The following is a 26,084-nucleotide window of genomic DNA, read 5'->3' as shown; positions in this document are numbered from 1 at the left end:
TTTTCATAAAATAGGCAAAAATTTATTAATAATAAACTAATGCTACAATACACCAAATTTTTTCTGTAAAAATTCAAGCTAATTTATTATTAGCATACAGCTAATTTATATGTTTTTGTTTCATAAAAGACATTTATGTCCCCTGTCTTTTTGCTTTACACCCTAACTATGGCAACACTGGAATTGAGAGAATACAAATGCAAATGCATAAAACCTCAAACGTCACAGAATACCTAGCACAAATTTCTAAAATCAAGCACATGGACAAACATTTACAGTAGAATGTGGTTGCACAAAGAACTCATTGACTTTCAACGTGACACAATCATAGGATGCCATCATGCCACCAGTAAACTAGCCTAAAATGGAGTTTGGTGTCGAAGAACTTGACTGGCCTGAAAAAAAATATCAGATCTGCTCAGGGACTGTGAAAGTGGTCTTCTTTTCTTTGAGCTCCTCTAACAAAAGCAATTAGCTTTTAAAGGCTCTCTCATTTTTTTTTTTAGACAATCAAAAACATGTTCCACAACCAGTGTAGTCTGATTCATGAATAAATGACACTGAGCCAGTTGTTTTTAGCAGCATGGCATCATATACAGTTCAGCCCTTGCATCCAGATGGCTGTTGGTTCAAACCCTGAAAGGCATAAATTGTAATCTATCAGCATCTTGAGAAAGACACTCTAACAGCAGATTAAGTAAATATATTGGATGTCACAGTGAATAAAAGACTTGTACTGTACTTACACTGAACGAGTAACATATTACAACTGCAAAAATGATTCTGCTGGACAGATATGGAAACAGAGTTTGAACTGAATTATTTAGTGCACACCAATTTGCTTAATGATCAATACTGTTCTGTTTGTCTAGAATTCAGTACAGCAAGATGTGTAGTCTGGAGTGTTTTACAGTAAATGTCTATAACTTCAGAGGGTCAATGCAGACTGCTTAATATACATCATTTGCTGTAAAGAAGTACAGTTAGCCAGAGATCTTGCTACCTAACATTACACGTGGAAAACCAATTACTGAAATCAATCAACATATGAAGTCTGCCATCAATAATTCACCATGCCTTTAAACAAAGCAAGCTTTCGTGATCTTTTAAGGTGAATGGCAGCAAAGCACCTCAGCAGCGTATAGATGTTTAAAAGGCACGTTCACACTGAGAGGAGAAACTCACTCAGTATCTCCCCAGAGATCTGCACTTGGCTGAGGTTGCATGTGTGGGAAACACTGGGCCTGCTCCACTAATCTTTGGCATTCGTTAATGGATGTCGACAGGGCCTTTACCATGGATCAAAATGGGTCTCTTAAAGCAGCACACTGCCTACCTACACTATCACAGCAGTTGATGGAGGTACAGTAACTGGATAGTGCTGGAATGTGAGCAAACACTCTCTCTGTTGCTCATTTAGGCAATCTTGAGTGTTTATAATTAGCAACACAGATTATTTAATGACAGATTGCACAGCAAATTCTTTTTTTGTGCAGATCAATTAATATATTAAAAAGAACTTTAAACATACATTTCTCTATACATAGTGACTTTAAAACACCTGTATAAATACACACGCACCTTACAGTATATGTGTGTGTAACTTTATTTGGGAGTTCGGCATTATCCAATTTTTTTTTAATCACAAAAGTGCTTTGCTGCTTATTAATTTTTGAAAAACTTTGCTCTGCCAAACCAAAGCCATGTTGTACAAGTTGTGGGAAAAAAAAAAAATCTAATTAATTTAAATGAAAGTAATTAAAAATTATGATTACAAATTACATGGCATTTTTAGAGTTTGAAAACGTTTTTAGAAATCATATGAAACCAACCTGAATTAAATTAAGACCTTGGTGATTTTTCTTTTGCTTTATCATGGACACACACTTTTATTCGTCATTTATTCGTTATTGACCTGTACAAGACACGGTTTGACTCCAAACTCCAAAACTGCCCTATGGCGGTCTCTTCTTCAGCCCTACGGCTGACCCAGACAGCAGATGTCTTAATTAAAGAACACACACACACACACACACACAATCATACAAGCTCATTAGCATGGCAGATGAGCAAACACTCTGGGCTTTAGAGGAGTTAAGAATAGCGATACACACACATTTGACCTCACACACATTCAATGTACAGTGATTCACCAGGAATCCCTCTGAGAATGTTTTCATCATATCAAGCCTGAACTTTCAAACAAGATCCACTCAGGTAAGATAAAAAGCCAGTATATTCACTGTTTCATCACTCCAGACTAAAAAAAGGGCTTTAAGTGGAAGAGTAGGAAGGTATGCAACATAGTTACATAAGAAAGGCTGGGGGCATGAGTAATATGGTGAAAAGGTAGAAAGGATATGAGGGAAGTAAAAGACAAAACGTTAAGAAGAGTTAGGAAACCAGGAGGAGGATGCATCAACAAGAGTTTTGTAGGCTACGCTTCACTAGAGAACTACAGGCACGATATTGCCTAGGAGGCATGGGCACTTTATCAAAATGAGTAATCTTATCCCCACAGGGGCCCACTCCTCCCTGCCCAAACACTCCACATGGGGTGCCAAATTATCACAATGTGTGGATGAAAAATGGCCTGGTGGGCAAATCTTTGCTAAGAAATGGTTTTGGAGTAATGAAGTGTATATCGATAAATTAAGAGGATAAAGTCACTACAGAAACAATGCTGTACAGGATTATGGTTGGATTAAGAAATCATCCAAAATAATGACAGAAAAAGGTATGCACATTCAACACAAATTTTGGTAGAGGTGAAAGTCACAATGCAGCAAAAAGGTGCACTGCTAAATTCTGGGCTCTCTGTTGACATCTGTGGTTTAAACGTAAAATTGAAAGTAACTTGTGAACATTTTTATTTATTTTTTGTTGTGTTTACGGTGTTGTCCTTCTGTATTCATCTTCTGCATAAAAAAAGAAGGTTTTTTGTATTTTTTTCCCCCCAAATTAATATAAAGCGCTAGGGTTCGAGTCCCATGTAACACAAATCACGACATTCAATGAAAGAGCTCAAAGCCTCATGAACAAACTAAAGTGACATGGTTGGCACAGCAAATGCATTTTGATCTCACTTTTGATTTTTAACACTATTAGTTAGATTTAGGGTAGGGTTTAGTGTTATTGGTTTGTTATTTTAAAATGTGAAAGAGTTTTAACTTTTTAACAGTACTGACTGCTATGATACGTAACAACCAATGTAGTAATAATACATTGCCTTAGTCAAACTGACCTGTTCTGGAGAAAAGAAATTGAACACTTTTAGCACCATTCACTGGACATTTCACTTTGAATGTGTTGCGAAACATGCTATAAGCAACACATATCATTTAGCCAAGCTTTACCTACAGGCACAAGACACATCTGCAAGAAAACTAATTATATCACTTATAGCACCTCTTGTAAAGCAATACTGTTTGTACCCGCGGCAATGTATTTCAGGTTTTGCAGTAAAATAGACTGGGTTGAAATTTTGTCATGGTGTATATCTCAAAACTTTCATCAATCCAGCACTGCACACTTCCTATAACATCTTCTACTCTGGGGTCTTCCCAGTTAAGAGTGCACATTGGGTTTATCTTGGACAAATAAAGCGTAGCTTGCATAATGGGCTGGCCAGACTGAAGCAGTCCTGCTGTTTACTGCCCAGGGAACAGCCAGGCAGAAACTGCAGCCCATTTGTGCGTTTATGTAATCACCACTTCAGTTTTCTTCCTGCAGACCCCAGAGATACACACGTTAACACAATGCCTGAACACAACCCTCTTCATCGTTCTAATTCTGTATCTTTCAAATTCGTGAACAAAACAGGCACAGGAACTTTGATAATAGTCAAGGGATAATTGTAGCTCCTAGAGAGATGCACGCATTCACAAATGCAAGACCACAACGGACGCAAGTTACACAAGTATGTAGGGTTTTTAAAGGTTCTTGCCTCAGGTGCATGTGCATAAACTCATCCTCACCACAATATGCCGGGGCACATTTAATGTTGGCTCATCAGACATGGAGAGGTTACCATGTTAATCATTCATAGTCGGTTTCTGTTAATCAACATCATTGCACAAAATTGTGATTGTGTCATAATTTCAGCAAAGACCCTCACAGCATTGATGTGAACATAATGCTAGATCAAACTTAAAGGGATAGTTTACCCAAAAATGAAAGATTAGACAAGTATGACCTTTTTTCTGTAAAAGACTAAATAAAAATGTTCAAACATCTTTGGACCCCATTGATTTTTATAGTATGGACAAAAAACAGACATGTTTCAAAATATCTTCTATTGTTTTCCACAGTAAAAGAAAAAAGGCTCAGCGAGTCATAAAAACTGATAGACATTAAATAAATACATTGCAATTTGTCTAATCCCACTAGCATACATGAATAGATCCATTACATTATTGTACAATTATGTTGTAAGTTATTCCCTCTTACAGCCAATGTGTAAAAAACAAAAGGTATTGTAAATCTGATTGTTTTTTTATCAATAAAGACATAATTATGATCAGGTAAATTACAATTACACACACAAATCATCTTAAGCAAGTCCAAAAAACGTCAGCATGCCTCATCTCGTATTCCAGTGGAATAAACCCAGCCTTCACGACTATGACATGAAATTTACATATTTACAGCTTTGAATTTCAAAGACTTAATTACAATGTGGGAATTAGCTTTAAGAGCCAAGACATTTGGTAGCAGAGCAGCAAGAAAGAGAAGCTTTTCAGGTGTTCAGTTACACATTAGTTTAATCAGGAAGTGGAAGACACTCTACATTACCTTGCATGGCTACAAAGTGCCTTTTATGTACAATTACACAAATTACAGTATGGAAAAATGAGGAGGGAGGGTGGGCTTAATTTAAGGATTGAGCACACTATTATTTTATCAGTGAGCAGATAGTAAGCAGCACGGGTATGTTACAAACGACCGTGGGCTGTATGAATGCTGCAGTCGAAAAAGTGAGAGAGCATCCTGTGCTCCTAATAATGTTAAGCAGTGGAACATGATCACACTGCATCTCCATTTCATATAGAGACCATGCTAATGGGTTTAACAGGCACTAACAGAAATCTCCATCTCTAACCCCTCCTCGGATCCCAGACAGCAGAGCAATGCGTCTACACAAACTCAGTCAATTAGTCAAATGAAAGACTTGATCTTTAACTTTGGAGATGTTAAAACTATTACTATATATACTATTGTGTCTAAAATAAAACACCTCAAACTGAATTCAATAGCTTTGAATGCTATAAGCGAATTTATGCATGACATCATTATAATATACAGCATGAAAAAAATGGATATTCATATTGAGATTTATTAACAATTATGTTTAAAAAAGACATTTACAAATTACATTTAATGTCATTAATTTATTAGTGTTATATTAAGTGATCGTTAGATGGAAATAAATTAAAATAAAATGGGGAAATGTTAATTCAATTGATTGCTGTATTAATAGAAACAAATTAACCAATATGGAGCATATTTATATAAAAACGAGCCCTAAGAAATATTTAGATCAAATATACAAAAAGAAAACCAATCATGATTTCATTACTTGAAATATTCTCAATTTTTAAATTCACAAATATTTTGTTCGTGCCACAATGAATTATAATGGCTGTAATAATGGCTACAGAAAACTCAGCTTTGCCATTACATGAATAATAAAAACAAAATGTATATTAAAATAGAAAGCAGTTATTTAACAATAATAATAATAACAATACATTTATTATTATTATGCAATAATATTTTACAATAGTACTGTTTTTACTGTATCTTGGATCAAATAAATGCAGCCTTGGTGAGCATAAGAGACAGTGTGAACAGTAGTGTATATATAGATACAGACAAACCAAATCAATTACTCATAATTTGTCATTATTTTTTTATATTTTTAAATTTACAAATATTTTGCTGACGTAGAAAAAAAAATATGAAGTGCACTGAATACAGTTTGATAAAATATGCTTCTCAATCACTATCTCGACATTCACAACTACATACTAACTTGACCACAAGAGATCAATGAACAAACCAACTAACAAGCCAACTAAACAACTAACCAATCAACTAAATAACATGTCAGACATTCCTTTTAAACCATGACCACTTTAAACTGTAAAACCTGTGACCCAAACTCACCCTGCATAACAAATCAAATCTCAAGAGTCAAAATTTTCGGTATGAGACAACTTTACTTTGCTCAAATCACATGAACATCTGATTACAAACAGTCTAAACTGGAACAAAAACCGAAACAGCACAGAAAGGTTAAAGTGCTACATGTTAATTCTTGGAATCCCCCTCTCACCTACCTATACTTCATGCCAGTTCTCAAGCAGTGGTCACCAGAGGAAGGCATGTTATGCACAGACAGTTGGCCCAGGCTGCGGGCCACCATTGCCACAGCGCGAAATTTGCTTTTTGTCCCCAAACTTGGGCTGTTGGTGTTCTGTCGGTTCAGTCGGTCCTCTGTGCTGCGGCTGACAGCTCGATGGTCCGTGCACACAAAAGACACCTGCATGCTGACGGCGAGCCCCCGCAGACAGCTTTACCACGGTGAGGATGCTGATGCTACAAAGAGCAACTAGTCCTAAAATCTCCAAATGCTGTTACCTCAACAACTAAAGACAAGTGTCTTCCTTCCCTGAGGACAACGAGGAGAAAGACACTTTCTTAAAACCTGAAGAAAATGTCATTAAAAAAGGTCAGAATGAATGTGGCAGCTGTCAAAAAAGTGAGTGCAACACTCTGTTTAAACCACAAGTGCACTTATCGCTCGGAAGTGCTGCCAGAGTGTGTATCTGTCCATGTGCCGTCTGTGTGTGTGAAAAGTGTGTAAGTAAGTGTCTCCGTGCGTGTGTGTGCGCAAGTCTCTGTGAGAGTGAATTCCTGCGCTCTGGCTCCAGGACAGCAGCAGCCTGTGAAGCGGTGAACTCTGGGCACCAATCACATCAATACACAGAACAAGGAAGAAATCCCACATCCATCCACGTCACATTGCAGCACATCAAGCGCACGCTTATCCGCTCTTCTCCACTCTCCTCTGACTGCACTGTAAGTGGATTTGCTCCTTTTTATTCCTCACTTTCTTCAGTTGCTTTATTGTTGTCCATCCAGTATTCCTAATGTTAACTGACAGTGAGCTTTCATAATCAGGCTTCTGGTTTAGATCAACTACCAGTAATGTTTCCCACTGTGTGCTGAGTAAATGCATAAATGCTGAGTGAGAGAGAGTATATAAAACAGCATAGTATGACGAGTGTGCGAGCAAGCAAGAGAGAGAGAGAGAGAGAGAGAGTGTGTGTGGGTATACTAGAGAGAAAGTGGGAAGGTCTAAGCTCTCACTATGTTGTGTTAGATCAGCTCGTACCTGATATTCCACACTGCCTACGCATGACAGAATGTCCGAGGACAAAGACAAGTCTGGTTTGAGAGTCACATGTTAAAAAGAGCTGATAAAATAACAGATGTAGCATTTTCTTCTGTCTTTCTATTTATTCTATAACAAAAGATACTGTGTGGTGATTTAAATGAGCAGAATTCTCACATGAATTAGTGACTTCAGTGCACATGACTGCTGCAGTTTTGAGTGTAGGAGTGAAGTAAGGTCTATTATGCAGTCTGACCATCCATTAATATTCATGACAAACATTTGAGTATGCAGAATGCAGATTGTCCGCTAGCCTTCATTTCTGATGACTTATTGTGCAGAAGGCTTAATTTCATTCAACAATTTTAATCTCATGAATAAGTCACATTCTTGCCTAAAAGTTTATTCAAAATTCTTCTGGATAAAGTAAGTTTCTGACAGTGATAGTAATATTAGAGTAACGGAAAAAATATGCAAAATTTTTCTTTCAAATAAATGCTATGTATTAATCATGATACTACAAATAATTATTTAATTACAGTTTTTCTCAATTGCTTTGGCAATTTTTTGAAACAGTCTTAACATTCTCTAAACTGTGAGTGCAAATGCCACAACGGTTTGCTGGAACTTCAGAACTGTATTGCATGTCTGTAAAATGTAGTTACTCACCCAAAACATTTCATTCATGCTTCAAAACCTAGTTATCGTGTCGGTAATTTGGCCAAGGCCACCAAAATATAAAGTATTTTTGTCATCGTGTGAGCCACGCTGGTCAAAATGTTTAGTTGTTTTTTCACCATGACAGTCAACCATGGAGTCAATAGTACATAGAAAAAAAAAGTATATGAACATTTGTATTTATACAGTACATTTATTTTTGTACGAATGTATTACATGTAAAGTAGTGTGAAGTGTAACAGTGCACTCTGTTACAGTAGTATTACCTGATGTAAACTATGGCAACAGCTTGGATGACAGTTACTGTACTGAAATGCTGAAGGCTGCACTTCTTATGTATGCCATATTTCCTTTCAAAAGTACAAATGTACACATTACTGTATGTGGGATATTGATTGAAAGAGACTGTTTCAAAATGTTTGAATTATTGAGGATATGGTCGATCTACCAATTTTTAGCTGCACCCTTCAGCCATTGTAAGGCCATGATTGACAACATTATTTAATCTGATATGCACCTCTGTCCTTGGCCTCTTCTTCCTCTTACTTACAAGTAGTTGTGAAAATTTCATTTCTGTTCTGAGAAATGCACCAAAGCTATATTGCTATATTGAGTACAGACAGAACGACAGATAGATGGACAGCCAGAGGGAGAGAGGGAGAGAGAGAGAAAAGAAAGAAAGAAAGAGAGAGAGAGAGAGAGAGAGAGAAAAGAAAGAAAGAAAGAAAGAAAGAGAGAGAGAGAGAGAGAGAGAGAGAGAGAGAAAGAAGATAGAAAGATAGATAGATAGAACGACAGAGACAGACAGATAGAACGACAGGACGATAGAACGACAGGCAGATAGAACGACAGGACGATAGAATGACAGGACGATAGACAGATAGAACGATAGACAAATAGAACGATAGAATGACAGAACGATAGATAGAACGATAGATAGAACGATAGAACAATAGATAGATCGATAGAACGATAGATAGAACGACAGAACGATAGATAGAAAGAACGATAGATAGATCGATAGAACGATAGATCGATAGAACGATAGACAGATAGAACGATAGACAGATAGAACGATAGAATGACAGAACGATAGATAGAACGATAGATAGAATGATAGAATGACAGAACGATAGATAGATAGAACGATAGAACGATAGATAGAACGATAGAACGACAGAACGATAGATAGAACGATAGATAGAACGATAGAACGACAGAACGATAGATAGATAGATAGAACGATAGATAGAACGATAGAATGACAGAACGATAGATAGAACGATAGATAGAACGATAGAACGACAGAACGATAGATAGATAGATAGAACGATAGATAGAACGATAGAACAATAGATAGATCGATAGACAGATAGAACGATAGACAGATAGAACGATAAACAGATAGAACGATAGACAGATAGAACGATAGAACGATATAGATAGATCGATAGAATGATAGATAGAACGTTAGATAGAACGTTAGATAGATCGATAATTGATAGAACAATGGAACGATAGATCAATAGAACGACAGATAGATCGATAGAACGATAGATAGATCAATAGAACGATAGACAGATAGAATGATAGAAAGATAGATAGATAGACCGACCGACCGATCGATAGACCGATAGACAGATCGATATATCGATAGATAGATAGAAGGAATGATAGAATGATAAAACAATGGATATAATGATAGATAGAACGAGAGAATGATAGATCGAATGATAGAATGATCGAGAGAACAATAGATAGAACGATGGATAGATGGATCAAATGACGATAGATAGATAGATAGATAGATAGATAGATAGATAGATAGATAGATAGATAGATAGATAGATAGATAGATAGATAGATAGATAGAACGACAGGACAATAGACCCTTTTTGAGTCGACGTCACGATTACGTCACAGCACAAGCTGGAGGCAAAACAGAGGGAGAACTGGAGGCGGCCCATTCAAACCAGCGCAGATTCAGCAACATAAGGAGCTTTAAATATAGTCTTGTTGCGATGTTGGGTGCCACAATCGACATAGTACAGGCTCTGATTTGAAATTTTATCGCTTACCTGCTGCCACTGCCAGACAAAAACGGACGACTGTGATTAAAACGCGATAAAACCAGAGGACTGAACAGAAACGACCGTCAAAATGCTCGCGTTTGCAACGCACACTTCTTGTCAGAAAAGGTTCAATAAAGTATTGTCTTTTGTTGTTATCAGTGCGTCTATAGATTTCTTATGCATCTCACGATTATGTTGTGTATGAAATAATGTCTGTGTGCATGTGTGTAAAACAACAAACTTATAAGCTTAATCATTTGTAATTGTATTGTTATGAGTAATTGTGGCTTGGAATAATAATGTTTCTGTAAAAATAGTTGCCTGCTGAAATTGAAAATACATCTTCATGACTAGATAGACACTGTGAGTCTGTCTTAACTACACAGGTTAGATGTGAGTCAGTCAACCGGAGGGAATCCTGTCAGATCGTCCATGCTTCGAGGAAAAGCGTGCGCGGGTCGGCCGATCTGGTTTCGTCCATTAAAGTTAACCTTTTCAAATAACAATCGCGGTCCTGGACAGTGCGTGACCTTACATATGTGGGTGAAATCGGATTTTCTCCAGTTATTGTTAAAAAACAAGCTAACAAACTTCATAGCTAGCGTTAGTGAAGCGGTCAGTGGAATTTTTCTGCCTCCAGCTAAGCTCCGCGCACAGAAAAACGTCACAATGTTTACTAACAGAAAAAGGAACGGTCTATAGAACGATGGATGGAACGATAGAACGAGAGAACGATGGATGGAACGAGAGAACGATGGATGGAACGATAGAACGAGAGAACGATGGATGGAACGAGAGAACGATGGATGGAACGAGAGAACGATGGATGGATGGATGGATGGAACGAGAGAACGATGGATGGATGGATGGATGGAACGAGGGATGGATGGATGGATGGAACGAGGGATGGATGGATGGATGGATGGATGGATGGACGGACGGACGGACGGATGGACAGACAGACAGGACAATAGAACGATAGATAGAACGATAGAACGATAGAAAATCACAAATTAGCAAAGAAAAAATCTTGACAGAGATTTTTCAGTTAAACAAACAATAAAATTTCTGCATACCTCTACATAGTATTTGCAGAAACATTGATATCGTAAGACAAAGTTGTAAATCAGAGATCAGAGAGGAAGCCATAGATTAAAAATGAAAAATTTCTCTAGTTTAAGCTAACTGCTGTGGTCCTGCGATGGTGTCTGTGAATGAGCGTGAGTGTACGTCCCGCAGACCGTAAACACTGAGATGAGCTCTCTTATAATCTGACACACGCTATTCCTGCATCTCTAGCACATTACTGCGCCTAAAGCCATTGACTGACAGAGCCACTTCCCGGTTTTCATGCACTTGGGATTAGAGGAGCTCGTGTTATCCTACCTCTAGATGAAAGCATGTGGACAGGCGGCTTAAGTGAGCATAGAGAGTTTCCTGAATGGCACTTTGACACTAGCTAGCCTCAGGACAAAGACTCTGCCAGCAGGCTTGAGTAAAGGAGCGGTCCATTTAAATCAGACAAGCAGACAGAAAAACAGGATACTGAACTCGGGCATCTTTCATCACGCTATCTCTTGAGAAAGAAAACTGACAGGAAATCATGGCTTGAGATGAGATGAGAAAATGTGCCAATGGATATGTAAACTCCAATCCACTGGCAACCAGTTTCACCCCATCTGCCACTGCACATGATCCAGAGTCACAGGCATGCCACATGCTAACACAACACACTGAAATATGTGTGATACTGTGTGATATTAGCAATGTACTTCAAATTGTTTGATTAATTGACCTGCCTGAGCTGCGCAAGCTGAAGAATCAATGAACACTGTAAACTGAAGAGCTTTGCTGGCTGGTTAATTGACAAGTTTTTGGCAATTTACAAGAGATTGTTGTGAATGGGTTCTTCCCATAAAAATGCATTAAAACACAGACAACGAATAAATTAAGCATAATGATTTCACAATATCATAATACAATATTTGCATATTTTGAGTTACTGTAAATATACAAAAAATAATAAATATGACAAAATATTAACTAAATTTAAAAGACACTTTCATCAAAAGAAATAAAAACAAATGTCAAGTTCTGCCATGAATCGTTAGATGGCGCAGGCTGATGGGTCGTTAATGCAAATTGATGATATACACAGCGTTAACTTGGCAAAAGCTGATTAGTTCATGTTGCATACACAGCCAGAGAGTTTACTGCTTTACATTTAAATGGCTGGTCAGCATTCACTAGAGCAGTTCGCAGCACGCTTTCAGAGGTTCTCTGAAACCCTCCGCCTTCCCCTGCTCCACCTGTATAAATCTTCTATGGGTTATATTACTGTATATGCTACTTGTGCAGCAACAGTATGTCTTAAATACTCACAGCACCGTATCGACATATGTATTGGCAGTAACAAGTTCCTGTACTTGCTTTGCAGCAGCAGCAATAATCTACAACAACAGCAATAAATAACCGCAGCAGAAATTCAACAGCGTAGATCTATCTGATCTGACCAAATACATTAACATTGTCATAACTATTACCATTCTAAAATCTTCCAAGAGTTATCATGATAGAAATGTGTAAAAATGAACACTACACCACTACTGTTCTGCGGACATTGCTTGCTATCTATTGAATGCTGCTGTTGTTCCCTAAAAAAAGATGCTAAGCTCTAAGGTGTTCCAAGATTGCTGCAACATGATCCTCCTGGAAAAGAGTACACTTACCGGACACTGTGAATAAACAAGGGGGAGAGAACAATGTACATTTTGTCATGGTCACAAATGTATTTGTGTCATGGTGACCCTGTGAATGGATTAACACTGAAGTTATGAGTTTGCATACAGACAGCAGCCCAGTGCAACGCTTACGATCACCTGTCAGCCTCCTGCCATTCCAATACACCACTGTAAATCAAATCCATCACCACTGCTGCAGGTACCAAATAGTTTCAGTCGTAGATTTTAGAGGCTAGTTTTAAATGTCAGTGCAGCCGAATGTACAAGCAGTAATTGAATTATCATTAGAGAAAGGAAACCAGAGCCACAGCCCATTATGTGTCAAATGGTTGAGTATGAGGCGTAGTGTTGCACCAGGGGAGATGTGACCTTTCTAATGAGAGAGGTGGGATGTGTGAGGTGTACTTGAGAGAGAGAGAAGGCTATCATGCATCAGCTGCAAGCCTGGTTCTGTTTTAAGGGCGCTTGTTTTAGTGGGGCATTTGTACTGCCTAGAAAGGCCATCAGTCTGGAGGTCAAAGTCATGAATCAAAACCTTCTTAGTATTACAGATGGAGAGAGAAAACATGTGGAGTGCATTGTAGCTTGCTTTGGATAAAAATGTTTTCCAAATTAAATGTAAATTATATAAATTATTATGAGGTCATAAACATGGTTTAACAATTATAAAAGAAGAAGATCTGCATGAAAAACCAATCGAATGGTTTTACATGGAGTACAGCACATTACACTTCATGGATCATGAAACATGTCAAAACTGCAACTGGATATAAGCACTGGTAAGATCCTCCATTCTTCTCTTAAAGGGAGGTGCCCTGTCATATTGGAGTTGGGCTGGGGCCATAGGTCTCCAAAAGCAATAATCTCCCATTGTTCCTCGCTTTTAACCTCCTGGCACTTTACATCTTTACATCTTTAACATCTTTACTCCATTTAAACTGTCAAGCGCTCCCTCCTTTCACCTTTGATTATTAGCCTAACTCCAGACTTATCCACAGTCAAATAAGCTCTGGAAAATCCCCCAGAGCCGTTCAATCATCTACCACCTCACAGCAGAGCTCAGTCTTTCCACAGTGAGCTTCACTGCAGGGCTCCGGCTCTCATCATAAGCTCACGCAAACACCTAACAGTTACCTCTCAGAGCTACAAACAACACTCTCATCTTCATTTTATTCACTTTGTGGATTAAAACAGTAGTTCATACAAACCAGTATAGTTCATTCTACCAGTATTTACAGTATTTATGTGGTTCCAACTAAAAATATTTGAAGAATTATTCAGTGGTCATCATTATCCATATGTAGGGCCCTATGATTTCCTTGGTGCGGAAAATTCAGACAGAAACACGGAGTCCTGTCATAAAAATGGGTACATCAAAAGGAGGTCAGTTCACTTAAATCAAAACGGGATAAACACGATACTAGTGTATGTGAATATTAAGCCACAAAATACTATTTAAAGATGAATGTCTCTGTGTGAATAAATGACACAGATGCGTGGTTTCATTTTCAGACTCTGTCGCCTCAAAATATAGAACTATAAACAATCTCTAGAACTGCTCTGAGTCACTTCATGCGCATTTACCGTTTCTTTTGAAGAAAAACTATTATTATATCATATAGATTATAAACAGAAACTTAAAGGTCTTCACAGCAACGCATCAAAATAAAAGTGCATTTTAACTTGAAGAAACGGTGACAGAAATATATTCATTAATGTAATTAATTAATTAATAGCACTACTACTACTACTAAAACATTATTTTAAGAATTATTTACCAGATTTTTTTTTTCCATAATTTATTTAATATACAATCAATTACATTTACATTTAATCATTTGGCAGACACTTTTATCCAAAGCACACAACCACAGCCATATCACCCTGCAGCCCAAGACCGGTGTCCCACTGAAGCTAAGCAGGGTTCAGCCTGGTCAGTACCTGGATGGGAGACCTCCGGTGAAAAACTAGGTTGCTGTTGGAAGAGGTGTTAAGTGTGGCCAGCAGGGGGTGCTCACCCTGTGGTCTGTGTGGGTCCATGAGACGTTAAACCAAGGTGAAAACCAAACCTGACTCTCTGTGGTCATTAAAAATCCCATGGCACTTCTCGTAAAGAGTAGGGGTGTAACCCTGGTGTCCTGGCCAAATTCCCTCTACTGGCCCTTGTCTATCATGGCCTCCTAATAATCCCCATATACTTGATTGGCTCAATGACTCTCTCTCCTCTCCACCTGTAGCTGGTGTGTGGTGAGCGCACTGGCGCCGTTGTAGTGTGGCTGCTGTCGCATCATCCAAGTGGATGCTGCACACTGGTGGTGGTTGAGGAGAGACCCCCCCAACATGATTGTAAAGTGCTTTGGGTGTACGCTATATAAATGCATCATTCATTCATTCAAAGCGACTTACAATTGGGGAATACAAGAAGCGATTCCTCTTGAAGAGGCAATCAGACAGAGGAAGTGGGGGAAGTCGTGGCCTAATGGTTAGAGAGTCAGACTCGTAATCCAAAGGTTGTGGGTTCGAGTCTCGGGCCGGCAGGGATTGTAGGTGGGGGAGTGAATGTCCAGCGCTCTCTCCACCCTCAATACCACGACTCAGGTGCCCTTGAGCAAGGCACCGAACCCCCAACTGCTCCCCGGGCACTGCAGCATAAATGGCTGCCCACTGCTCCAGGTGTGTGTTCACGGTGTGTGTGTGTTCACTGCTGTGTGTGTGCACGTTGGATGGGTTAAATGCAGAGCATGAATTCCGGGTATGGGTCACCATACTTGGCAGTATGTCACTTCACTTTCACTCACTTTAAGTGCTCGTAACACCAAATCTCAGTCATTGTTCAAATAAGTACAAGCTAGCAAGGGAAGAAGAGAAAGATTAAGGTTTTTTTTGTTTGTTTTGTTTTTTTTGAGTTTAGGATGAAGTCAAGTAGTGCCGAAGGAGATGAGTTTTCAGTTGTTGCTTGAAGATTGTCAGGGATCCAGCATTCCGTATAGGGGTGGGAAGATTATTCCACCAGCCAGGAATGGTGAACGAGAATGTTCTGGAGAGTGATTTTGAGCCTCTCCTAGATGGTACCACAAGGCGTCGCTCACTAGCAGATCTCACACTTCTGGAGGGGACGTAGATTCGTAATAGTGAGTGGAAGTGCTGAGCCTGTGGTGGTTCTGTATGCAAGCATCAGTGTCTTGAACTTGATGCGAGCTTCAACTGGTAGCCAGTGCAAGTAGATGAAGAGAGGTGTAACATGGGCTCTTTTGGGCTCGTTGAAGACCAATTATTTAGAGATATGCTTTTGGTTATTAAAAATGAATGAAACCATTAAAATTAAATCCAAAAAATGAATGGAAAACACAGAACCTGGAAATTTTTTTTTGAAAAGATGGAAAAGTTTCACAGGGCCGTAAAAATTAAATAATAAATTTTAATTTTTAATAAATTGCTGTTAAATTGAGTAAGCTTCATGATTTCAATTAATTAGTCATGCCTTTTGATTAATAAACTTTAATTTATCCATTAAAACTAGAAAAAATTTAACGAAAAAACTGAATCTAGAAAAATTAAAAGGGAAAAATGGAATTTGGGAAAAAATAAAATGAATTTGGAAAAAAAATTTAATGGATTTCATAGGGCCCTACATATGCTGGCAAGCTGAAAAAAAATGTTCTACATATGGTCTACAACTAGCATACTACAATTATGTTTTTTTTTGTTTTTTTATGTCAAAAGCTGTAACAATTATACTTTTGTGTTCACAAGAAAAAAAACAAAACAGGAAATAACAGGTTGGATTAAATGATGTCAGTTTTCATTTTGGGGTGAACTGCAGATTCAAGTCTGTTAAGAGGTTCATACAGTACACAAAACCTCTATCAGCTCTTTGTAAGACACACTTTCTGAGTGCCTGAACATTAATTGTGGCAGTTAATGCTGTGAATTACCCATGAATCAAGAGTGCTCAGCCCAGAGTACAGGAAAACAGAACAAAAGAGTGCGCCAACTCATTCTGCTTGAGGCTTCTCAGCAGGACTCAAACAAGAGCTTTATCAGATCAGTGATGATGACTCAACCATACAGAAAAAAACTAATATCTTCTCAGAAGATTAATTACAGTGGATTCCAGTTTTTATGATCTCAAATTAACTGAGACACCAAATGAAATATTTATACTTTTAAAATGAACTAATGAAAGGCATAATGTTCCCTTAAATTGTAACCTTTCAATTTTAAAGGACTGTTTCAGCCTATTTTAGCTGAAAATGTTCTCACCCTTAGGTCATCCAAGATAGGTTTGTTTGTTCAATAGAACAGATATAGAGATATTTAGCATTACATCATATTTATTAATGGATCCTCTGCCAACCAAACCAAATAAGGTAAAACACAAGCAGGCAATCATAAAGTCGCTTCTCATGTATATTTATAAGTTTGTTCTGTCAGAGCCCTGAAGTTTACTATAAAAGACTCAACATATCCTAAAGCTCTGCAGTCCTGATGACATTAAAGAGACTTAAGTACACACACACACACACACACACACACACACAAACACACACGACAGGCTTCTCAGAAAATGTGCCTGCCAATATAGTGCACAAGTCATGCAAAATCCGTAAATAAATATATTTAAAATTTCAAATAAGCTACATCTCATTAGACTGTAACATCCCGATGATGAAGCAGCAGACTTTTAATGCAAAATCGAACTCAGTGTAGCAGAGAGCAGCTGCTTTGCCTCTCAATGTCAAATACTGTGTGGTTACATACTAGAGCTGTCACATGTGTTAGAGGCTCTGTTTCAGAGATTAGAAGTGGAACAAACATTTATTTGAGACATGTAGACAGACAAGCGAAGAGAATAGGAAAAAAAACAACCTAAATCTCATTTGATTTTTAGTAGTATTTGATGTGTGAGGGCCTGAGCAGACAGTAACACAACAGGTGGACAGCATAGCAATTACTGCATTAAAGCACTGACAGCAATTACAGCTACATATACCAGCTGCTGCAATTCAGTGGCGCTGAGCTGGTCCGCAAAGCAAGGAAAATGAAGAGTGTAATAATCAACAAATTAAAATGAGCATGCTGCAGAAAATTGCAATTCCATAAGCTTTCTTTCTACTAATGATGCACACAAAAGCGCAATCACAGCTTCAAAGGAATAAAGAAACTCCTTGCAGATATCGTGAATCTGACATCTGTCCTGGTTCTGTAGTCTTTACATGTGAGGACATGTTCAAGTGGTACATAAAGAAATGTGTGAAGGGTATGATAAAACATAGGTTCTCAATATTTTTGACTACAAGTCCCCCACTTTGTCCAAGACAATATTCAAAGGCCTCCTCGTAGCTGTTGTAATAAAAATAAACTAAAAAAAAAAAAGTCAGTTCAATGTTTACACTTATTTTTTTTCGCATTTTAATTAAGATTATGGTAATATAACTCAATTTAAATAATTTTAAGACTTATTAGTGGCCACTGGAACTTTGCCTTAAGAACCACGGATGTAAAATTAATAAATATTATTCAAATTAGTTTTTTTATGCACATGAAATTTTTCTTGCATGCGCAAAAATATAAACATTTGCAGAAAATAATAGACTTTTTCAGGCACATAAGAACATCTACTGTATGTGTGCATGTGAAAACTCAAACCACATAAAACACAAACCGAATTTTCCCAATCTCCTTTTACAGTGTCTGTAAACATTTTGTATTGCTAATAAAATAAATACAATTATTTGTAGGCTATGTTTTTTTTTAAACTTAAATAGAAAAAAGAAAAAATTTAAAAAAGCTAAATAGATGCAGTTTTCATTAGTGACGTCAGACTTTTGGACACTACTGTATTTATTTGCAAGAAAATATAGAAAAACTTCCACAAGACAAATTCCTGATACTCAGGGAAAGACTGCTAGGATCTGCACAAATTCAACTCCCCAAAAGTCTAAGGCAGCAGTGATAAGGATGAAATGCCGGGTCTCCCGTTTCAAGCTTACGCTGCATGAGCAGCTTAATTCACAGCTACAACGCCTGCGGTTCTCTCTCACATTGCTCCATCGCTCCATCTTCTAGACGCTCAAAAAAAAAAAGAAGCTAACTGCACTTTCTTTAAATTGAATTCATACAGCCTGGCCTTTTACTGAGCAGACCTGGAGGGGACCGCCTGTCCATCAGCACTTCTGAATAGTGGAAAAGAACAGAATAGATTAATGAGTTTAGATTAGACTTTTACATTTTATAAGCACATTTGGTCCCACTTAATATTAGGTGTCTTTAACTACTTATGCACTTAAAAACACTTTTATACTTCCTATTAATGTGGGATACAGTGCATAGGAATGGTCAACAGTGTATTATAGATGAAATTACATGCAGATATTTTCTTAAATTTAAGTACAACATAAAAACTTGCATTTTACCAAAAGATTAAATGTATTAAAATGTAAAAATATAAAATTTTATCACATAGGAGTTAAAGCATATCCACATTTTTATGTTTATGTGGGAGGCAGGAATGCATATTCGAATTTACATTGGCACTCTGTTTGATAGAATTACTTATTCAGCTCAAATGCACAGCCTTTTATGCAGGATTTATATTAAATATTCTTTCCATAGCAGTAACAATTAAATGAAATTAAAATGTATTTGTATAGCACTTTTCACAAAGCTTTTACAAAGAATAAAATACTTAACAACCAGCCTTACAAAAAGACTTACATTCAACAAAAGTGCCAAGAAAGAATCCATGCTTCTTTCTGACTTTCAACAGACAGGGGATATAAATCATACACAAAAGCTAACTTTTATATAAAATGAAAGACAAAGATGTGATGGAACCCAATCCATTCAAGGTAGTTTTACAGCACCGTCTAATCCAGGCCCAGTGAAGCATGTTTTATGGGCTTGGTATCGGCCTGCAGAAAGCTCTTTTTCCAGAATGTGGTTTTCCCAATTAGTTTTATGTACTGAGATTATGCCAGACTGGAAGACATGATAACGCATTTATTCTCCTCTCCCTTTCCTTTTTTTCTATTGAAGCACAAGATGCTCTTTGGATGACTCTCAAACCATGAAGTCCATGCAGCTTCAGTGCTGCTGCATTAAAATGGGAAATAACAAATACAAAGACCAAACAAATAAATACACTCCCAACCAAAAGTTTGGAATAAAGATTTATGTTTTTAAAAGAAGTCTCTTATGTTCACCAAGGCTGCATTTATTTGATAAAAAAGTAAGTAAATGTAGTAAAACTGTGAAATATTATTACAATTTTAAATAACTGCTTTCTATTTTGATATATTTAATCCTGTGCTAGCAAAGCTGAATTTTCACATGATCATGTGCCACATGATCCTTCAGAAATCATTCTAACATGCTGATTTCATTAAGCAAATAGTAATTATTCCAAACTTTTGGCTACCAGTGTATGCATTTATGTATTTAAGTATAATCCAGGCTGCATTATGTAAATGCATGTTTAATCCAGAGTACATTCCCTAAGGGGAAATACCGCATAAAAAAATAAAAGGGAAACGCAGAAGGAAAAACAAAGAGACAGAATAAGCGACGGCCTTTAATTGAAGAGGAAGTAGAGCAGAAAAGGCCTGCCTCATTAGTTCTGCACGACAGAGAGAAAGAAAGAGAGACAGAGACAGGGGCTCCAACTCCCTCCTGCACAACACTTAATTAGTTAATAATTATTACTCTTGTACGGTTAACTGATTACATTCAAGTCCAGGAGTCTTGGGGTGACAGCTAATTGCATTGTGCTATCGGACTACGGTTGGATTCTGGGACAAACAATCAATCATAGAACTGAATGTCTTAAATCCATAAAAATGGCATCTCAAAATGTAAGGGATATAAATATGTAATTCTATGAGAACTGAACTTGACAAATGAAGACAAGATGGACTGGTAAGTGCTGTTTTTGACAGACACAGACTTCACAGCACACATGATGCCAAGATTATGTGCACTTTCTGCTATCTGGTGGACAAACCTGGCACAGCAGTTCATTAGGTTAGTGCCACCAAATGAGACAGAATTTGACCGATTAACATGATCCAGTTAGCCCCTGCTGGTAGTTGCTGTAACTACATTATATGGACCCACAAAGCATTTTTTTTTTTTTTTACATTTACAACCATTTAAAAGTAGCCGTATATTCCACAAGCAATATATAAAATGCAAATATTGGAGATGTTTTAGACCTGGCTGCTGCTTTTCATGTCATGATAGTTGTTAGTAAAAGGTTTGGGACTGTTTAGACATGACAACACAAGAGACTATTTAAATCTACACAGGCAAAAAGGACGGTAAAGGAAGTTGATGATGGACTTAGTGATTAAATAGACCGATATAGATGTATGAGAGCATGTGGCAGGTAGAAAATAGACAACTGCTTTCAACAATTCAGCAACAACATGCCAGGCTGTGAATATCAACACCGTTATGAAATGATCCTGTGTACAGTGTGAAAACTGTAAACAGTGGACATTTTAGCAGGAAGATCATTTGTATTTCTCTTTTGTATTACTACTTTTGACAAAACACCAACTGTCCCTGATCATCAGTGCAAAGACATGCTGTCTCTCAAATTCCAAAAGCCTCCACAGGGAGCACTGGAAAACAACACAATACACATTTACAGGTAAATTAGGCTATCTATGATTTAAGTTTGTATTGGTAACACTTTAAAGGTTCAATTCATTAACATTAATTAATACATTGGGTATTATTATCTAACAATGGATGAATTTAGAGCATTTATCTATCTAGGTTTTGACATTTTAAAAATGGAAAAATTATAGCATTATTTGAACAATGTGAACTTTTGAATATAGATCAAATTTGGTCATAATACATTTAATAATTCCATTATTTAATGTAGCCTATTTTGAACAAACATGATCAATGAACAATAGTATATTTATAAAATGGAAATAAGATAGCCAATCATTTGGTAACTTTAGTTAACAAACTTACAATTAAATATTTACTACACTCACTGTAAACCCTAATGTTGTAAAGCAATCAGGTCCTCATAAATTAACATGACTTAAAATACCATCTTTTGCCATCATAACTCAGATATGTTTAATTTATTTATTTGACAGCAAAATCTGCCAAATGAAAGTTTTAAAAACTCAAAATTACAATTTAAATGATTCCCTCTTTCACTTTTCAATCTGATAGCTTGAAGTTCTGCCTGACAACCATGCTGATTGGTAGATAACACAAGGCAGTAAATATTTGGTCTTTGACTATTTCCTTTTCCACTGCAAACTCATTATGAAGATATGGATATACATTAAATATATTATTATAGTCCTTTCATAATATATTAAATATATATGAAAGGACTAAACTAGAAAAATATTAAATTGGTAGTTAAAATGTGTACACTTTTTCTTATTCATGTTAGCAAATTCATACTTCATTGCAATATGCAAACTACTGTAATACTAATAAATGAGACCTTATGTTAATTAATTGAAGTGTGTTATGATTGTAGCATTAAAACAAGAATGACTAGCAATGCATCATTTACAAAAAAACACATTTCTAAGTAGAGCCCAAACCGATATATCGTTTTGCCGATTTTAGCGGCCGATATGAGCCTGCTGCAGATATATAATTTTTTTTATTTTTTTCACAGAACATATAGACCTTTTCCTGAGTAAACGATGAGCACTGCCATTACACCGATGAAATACTTCTAAATGGTGTAATTACTTAGTTTGTCCAGCAGAGCTCCATTGTTTGCTACTGGCGACCCAGGTCAGTGTAGTGTAGAGTTGCGCGGATGAGCTCAAACTCTATGCTCAAAATTCACGCTTCAGTCCGCTGCTTCAGATTAGCCGTCCATCACCCATCCGCACCTATATTTGGTCCTCACATTACAATGATTCTAATTCTTAGTTTAGCATGATTATATGATGAATGGATGGTTCATTTTTAAAGGATTCACCGAATGCCCATTTTACACAATTTGATATGATTCTTTAGGGTCTTAATGAAAGGTCTGTAACATACTGTGGTTAAAATTTCTCAATGGTAGTGTAAAAAACACCTTCTTTACCCTGTCAAAATCAGCTCTGTCTTCAGCACGCTGATCTAGTCTGTTTCTTTAAATCCTAGTGAGCTCTGCTGACTCCGCCCCTCTCTTCCGTGGAGTGACAAGCAGACCATAGATACGTGTAGATTCCCTATTCGACCGCTCCATATACGTTGACGCGTCAGCCATCTCGCACCCACCATAATAATCAATGAATATTCAAAGATATACAAGCGTATAACTTGCTGTTGTAGACGCACACACACAGTCAATGCGCTCAAAGATTCGCAGACCATTCCAAAAATGGCGGATGGCTTACGTATTGCGGCCCATAGAAACAGTCCATAATGAGGCATCTAGGTATATATCTATGGAGCATACTAAACTTCATCTGTGAAACTGGCTAACTAGCACATTATTAGGAAAGGTGATTTGCAAAGATTCATAAAAACCCTTATACTCACTTCTTCTGTAGATAAAGCTGGATCACGAATGATTCGGGCGAACATAGATGCATTTATGTAGATCAGAGATCGGCACATTCACTTCAAAGCGAAAGTAACGTTAATCCTCTGCGTCTTCAGAGGCTCAGATGTTGGGAGTAACTGACAACTGCTTTATTCATTATTACATCCAACAACTACACCTCAATCACTTAATCGGACATCTTGTCTTCCCCTGCACCGAAGCTGACAGAATGGCAGACAGCTCTCAGTTCACTCAGGGTGAGTCTAAGGTAAGATGGTCTTGTCAATCAACTCTCGTGGGAGGTGGCCTGTACAGAACTACGTCATTCTGATAGGAACCTCAGAACAGCCTGATTTGAGAAAGGGGAATTTAGAACAGAGATTTAAAAAAAAAAAAACACTGGGTGGATTTTTTTATCATTATAGGATGGATGTGTACACACACTTTCAACACATTTTTGTTCAAACAATTTAAAGTAAAGTGAATTTTGCATCCGGTGACCCCTTTTAACAGCAGACGTTAGAGCTGATCTGCGCATCACTGCATGTGTTTGTGGCCACCGGAGCTGATAACGGCAGTCAGTGCTTGTGTTTATATCAGCCGCCGCCGTGTCCCAGAACTCATGCTTATCACATCGTGATATCACTCATACTCACAGCATAGTTTGACAGTAACGTTGCAGATTAAAAAGTTAGTATCATTCTGCAGTCCAATAGATGGCAGTGCGGTGGTGGCTTGAGTCTGTTGAATGGTAATTTAACGCTACATTGTCACCTAGTTGGTGAGATGCAATGCTATAAAGTAAATAAACATTGTCCCCCATCTTTTACTCTCACAATGAGTTTATCATACTCGTTTTCTGGTCTATGATTTCCTCAACCTCGATGCAGAAAACGGAAGCGCGGATTCAGTCATAAAAGCGGAATTTACTGTATAACCCGGAATTTCACGTAATCTGTCATATTTGTGATGAATAAATAAAGAACAGGTCAATACACTTAAATCAAATCACGATATAGTGTCTGTGAATATTAAACTGCAAACATACTAGGCTATTTAAATACGAATCCTCAAGTTCTGAGTGTTCATTTGATTACCAGAAAATACACAACACAGAATTTTGTGGGGGAGGGGGGGAAATATTATGCATTATTATTATTAATTTGAGATGTTTACATTTGGAAAAGCTGTGCTTCCTGCACAAACCTGCCCCTGTTGGATTGGTAGTAGCTTGTTGCCCTACAGTTACCTTGTTTATTTGTTTATTTTCTTAATTCAAGTTAATATATATATTTTGTTCTATTTGTGTTTTAAAGTTATTTATAAAAAGTGATGTAAAGTGTACTGTTAAGTGCAATGATGTCAGGTTAATTTTGGATAATTAAGCCTCCATTACATATTTTTGTCACATCATTATAAGTACTTGATCACCACATTTGAGTTATCATTGCTAAAAATGTGTTTATGTAGCCTATATATTCTGTTTATGTACTGTTTTCTATATACAGTACCAGTCAAAAGTTTGGACACACGAATGGGAAGTTTGTCCAAACTTTAAACTGGTACTATCCTATAATATACACACAAAGAATATGGGCCAATATATCGGTATCGCCTTTTTACCCCCTAATATCGGTATCGGGCCCAAATACCCATATCGGTCGGGCTCTATTTCTAAGTATCATGATATGCTTGATCTGTTGCTGACAGGACAGTCATGTAAAGACCGAAAACACTATACTAGCAGGCCATCGTGGGACCAATGCCCTCCCAGTGGCTTATAAAAAGCAAAGCACTTAATCCAAATCACACAGCTGGTCCAGACCCCACTTCAGTCTCTGCTTAACACTTGCTATTCTCTCCGGGTGACTTAGATACACACAACACGGGCCAAAACAAGACTCCATTACACCTCCAAAGTGACAACCAATAGTCTAATAGACCAAAAGGCAATTTGTATGCAGTACACTAAGATTGGTGTGAAAATGATTATCAAAATGGTTACTTTCCTGCCGAACAGACTAGCATAACCATGCTAGAAAATGTTCATCCAATAGAGAAAGGTAGTGTTGTTATTGTTACAAACAAACTTCGATTTTGGTAATTGAAAAAGTTGAAATAAAAATAAAATATAATTAAATATACTAAAAGTATATTTATATTTTCTACATTTATTTTTTATAATTAAACAAAATATTTCATAAAAAATATAAATATAAAAACCTCTAAAAAAACATTTTAAAAATGTACACAAAAATGAAAACATTTGACTTGCCAAATAACGGAAAAACGCCACAAAAAAAGAAAAACAAACTCAAACTGAAATACAAATTAAAGCTATTTAGAAATATTTTTTTTAAATGAATAAAATGAGAACAGCCTAAGAAAAGTACGTAAATTCAAAATATATGATTTAAGTACTAATATTATTAAAACTAAACTGAAATAAAAATGAAAGCTATTTAGATTTTTTTAACTAATAAAATGACAACAGCATAAGATAACTGCATGAAACTGAAATTAAAATATAAATATAGAAACAAATTAAAAATATATATCATATAAATACATTTCACTGGCTGAAAGACCAACTAGTACCTTACCAGTAAAGAAAGCACATCTTCACAAATAATCATCAACCTTGATTAACATAGGAGCCACATTCC

At 37.0% G+C, this 26,084-nt stretch overlaps 1 protein-coding gene across 6 annotated transcripts in view; it reads right to left on the bottom strand.

Annotated features, from left to right (window-relative positions):
• The window catches only part of LOC306860106 (voltage-gated potassium channel subunit beta-2-like), a gene marked incomplete at its 5' end in the record, with an annotated part of 70,621 nt that overhangs the window by 38,285 nt on the left and 6,252 nt on the right, over positions 1-26,084 (bottom strand). For 2 of the 6 annotated variants that reach the window (XM_079401637.1, XM_079401638.1), the window contains one exon: positions 6,342-6,818. The exons of the other annotated variants lie outside the window; for them this stretch is intronic. In XM_079401637.1, the coding sequence (XP_079257763.1) occupies positions 6,342-6,550 (209 nt within the window). Of the gene's footprint in view, positions 1-6,341; positions 6,819-26,084 lie in introns of those variants that run through there. 6 annotated transcript variants of the gene reach the window in all.

This window comes from Barbus barbus (assembly GCF_936440315.1).
Source record: "Barbus barbus genome assembly, chromosome: 41".
Taxonomy (NCBI): Eukaryota; Metazoa; Chordata; class Actinopteri; order Cypriniformes; family Cyprinidae; genus Barbus; species Barbus barbus.
This window is presented reverse-complemented; position numbering and strand designations above follow the sequence as displayed.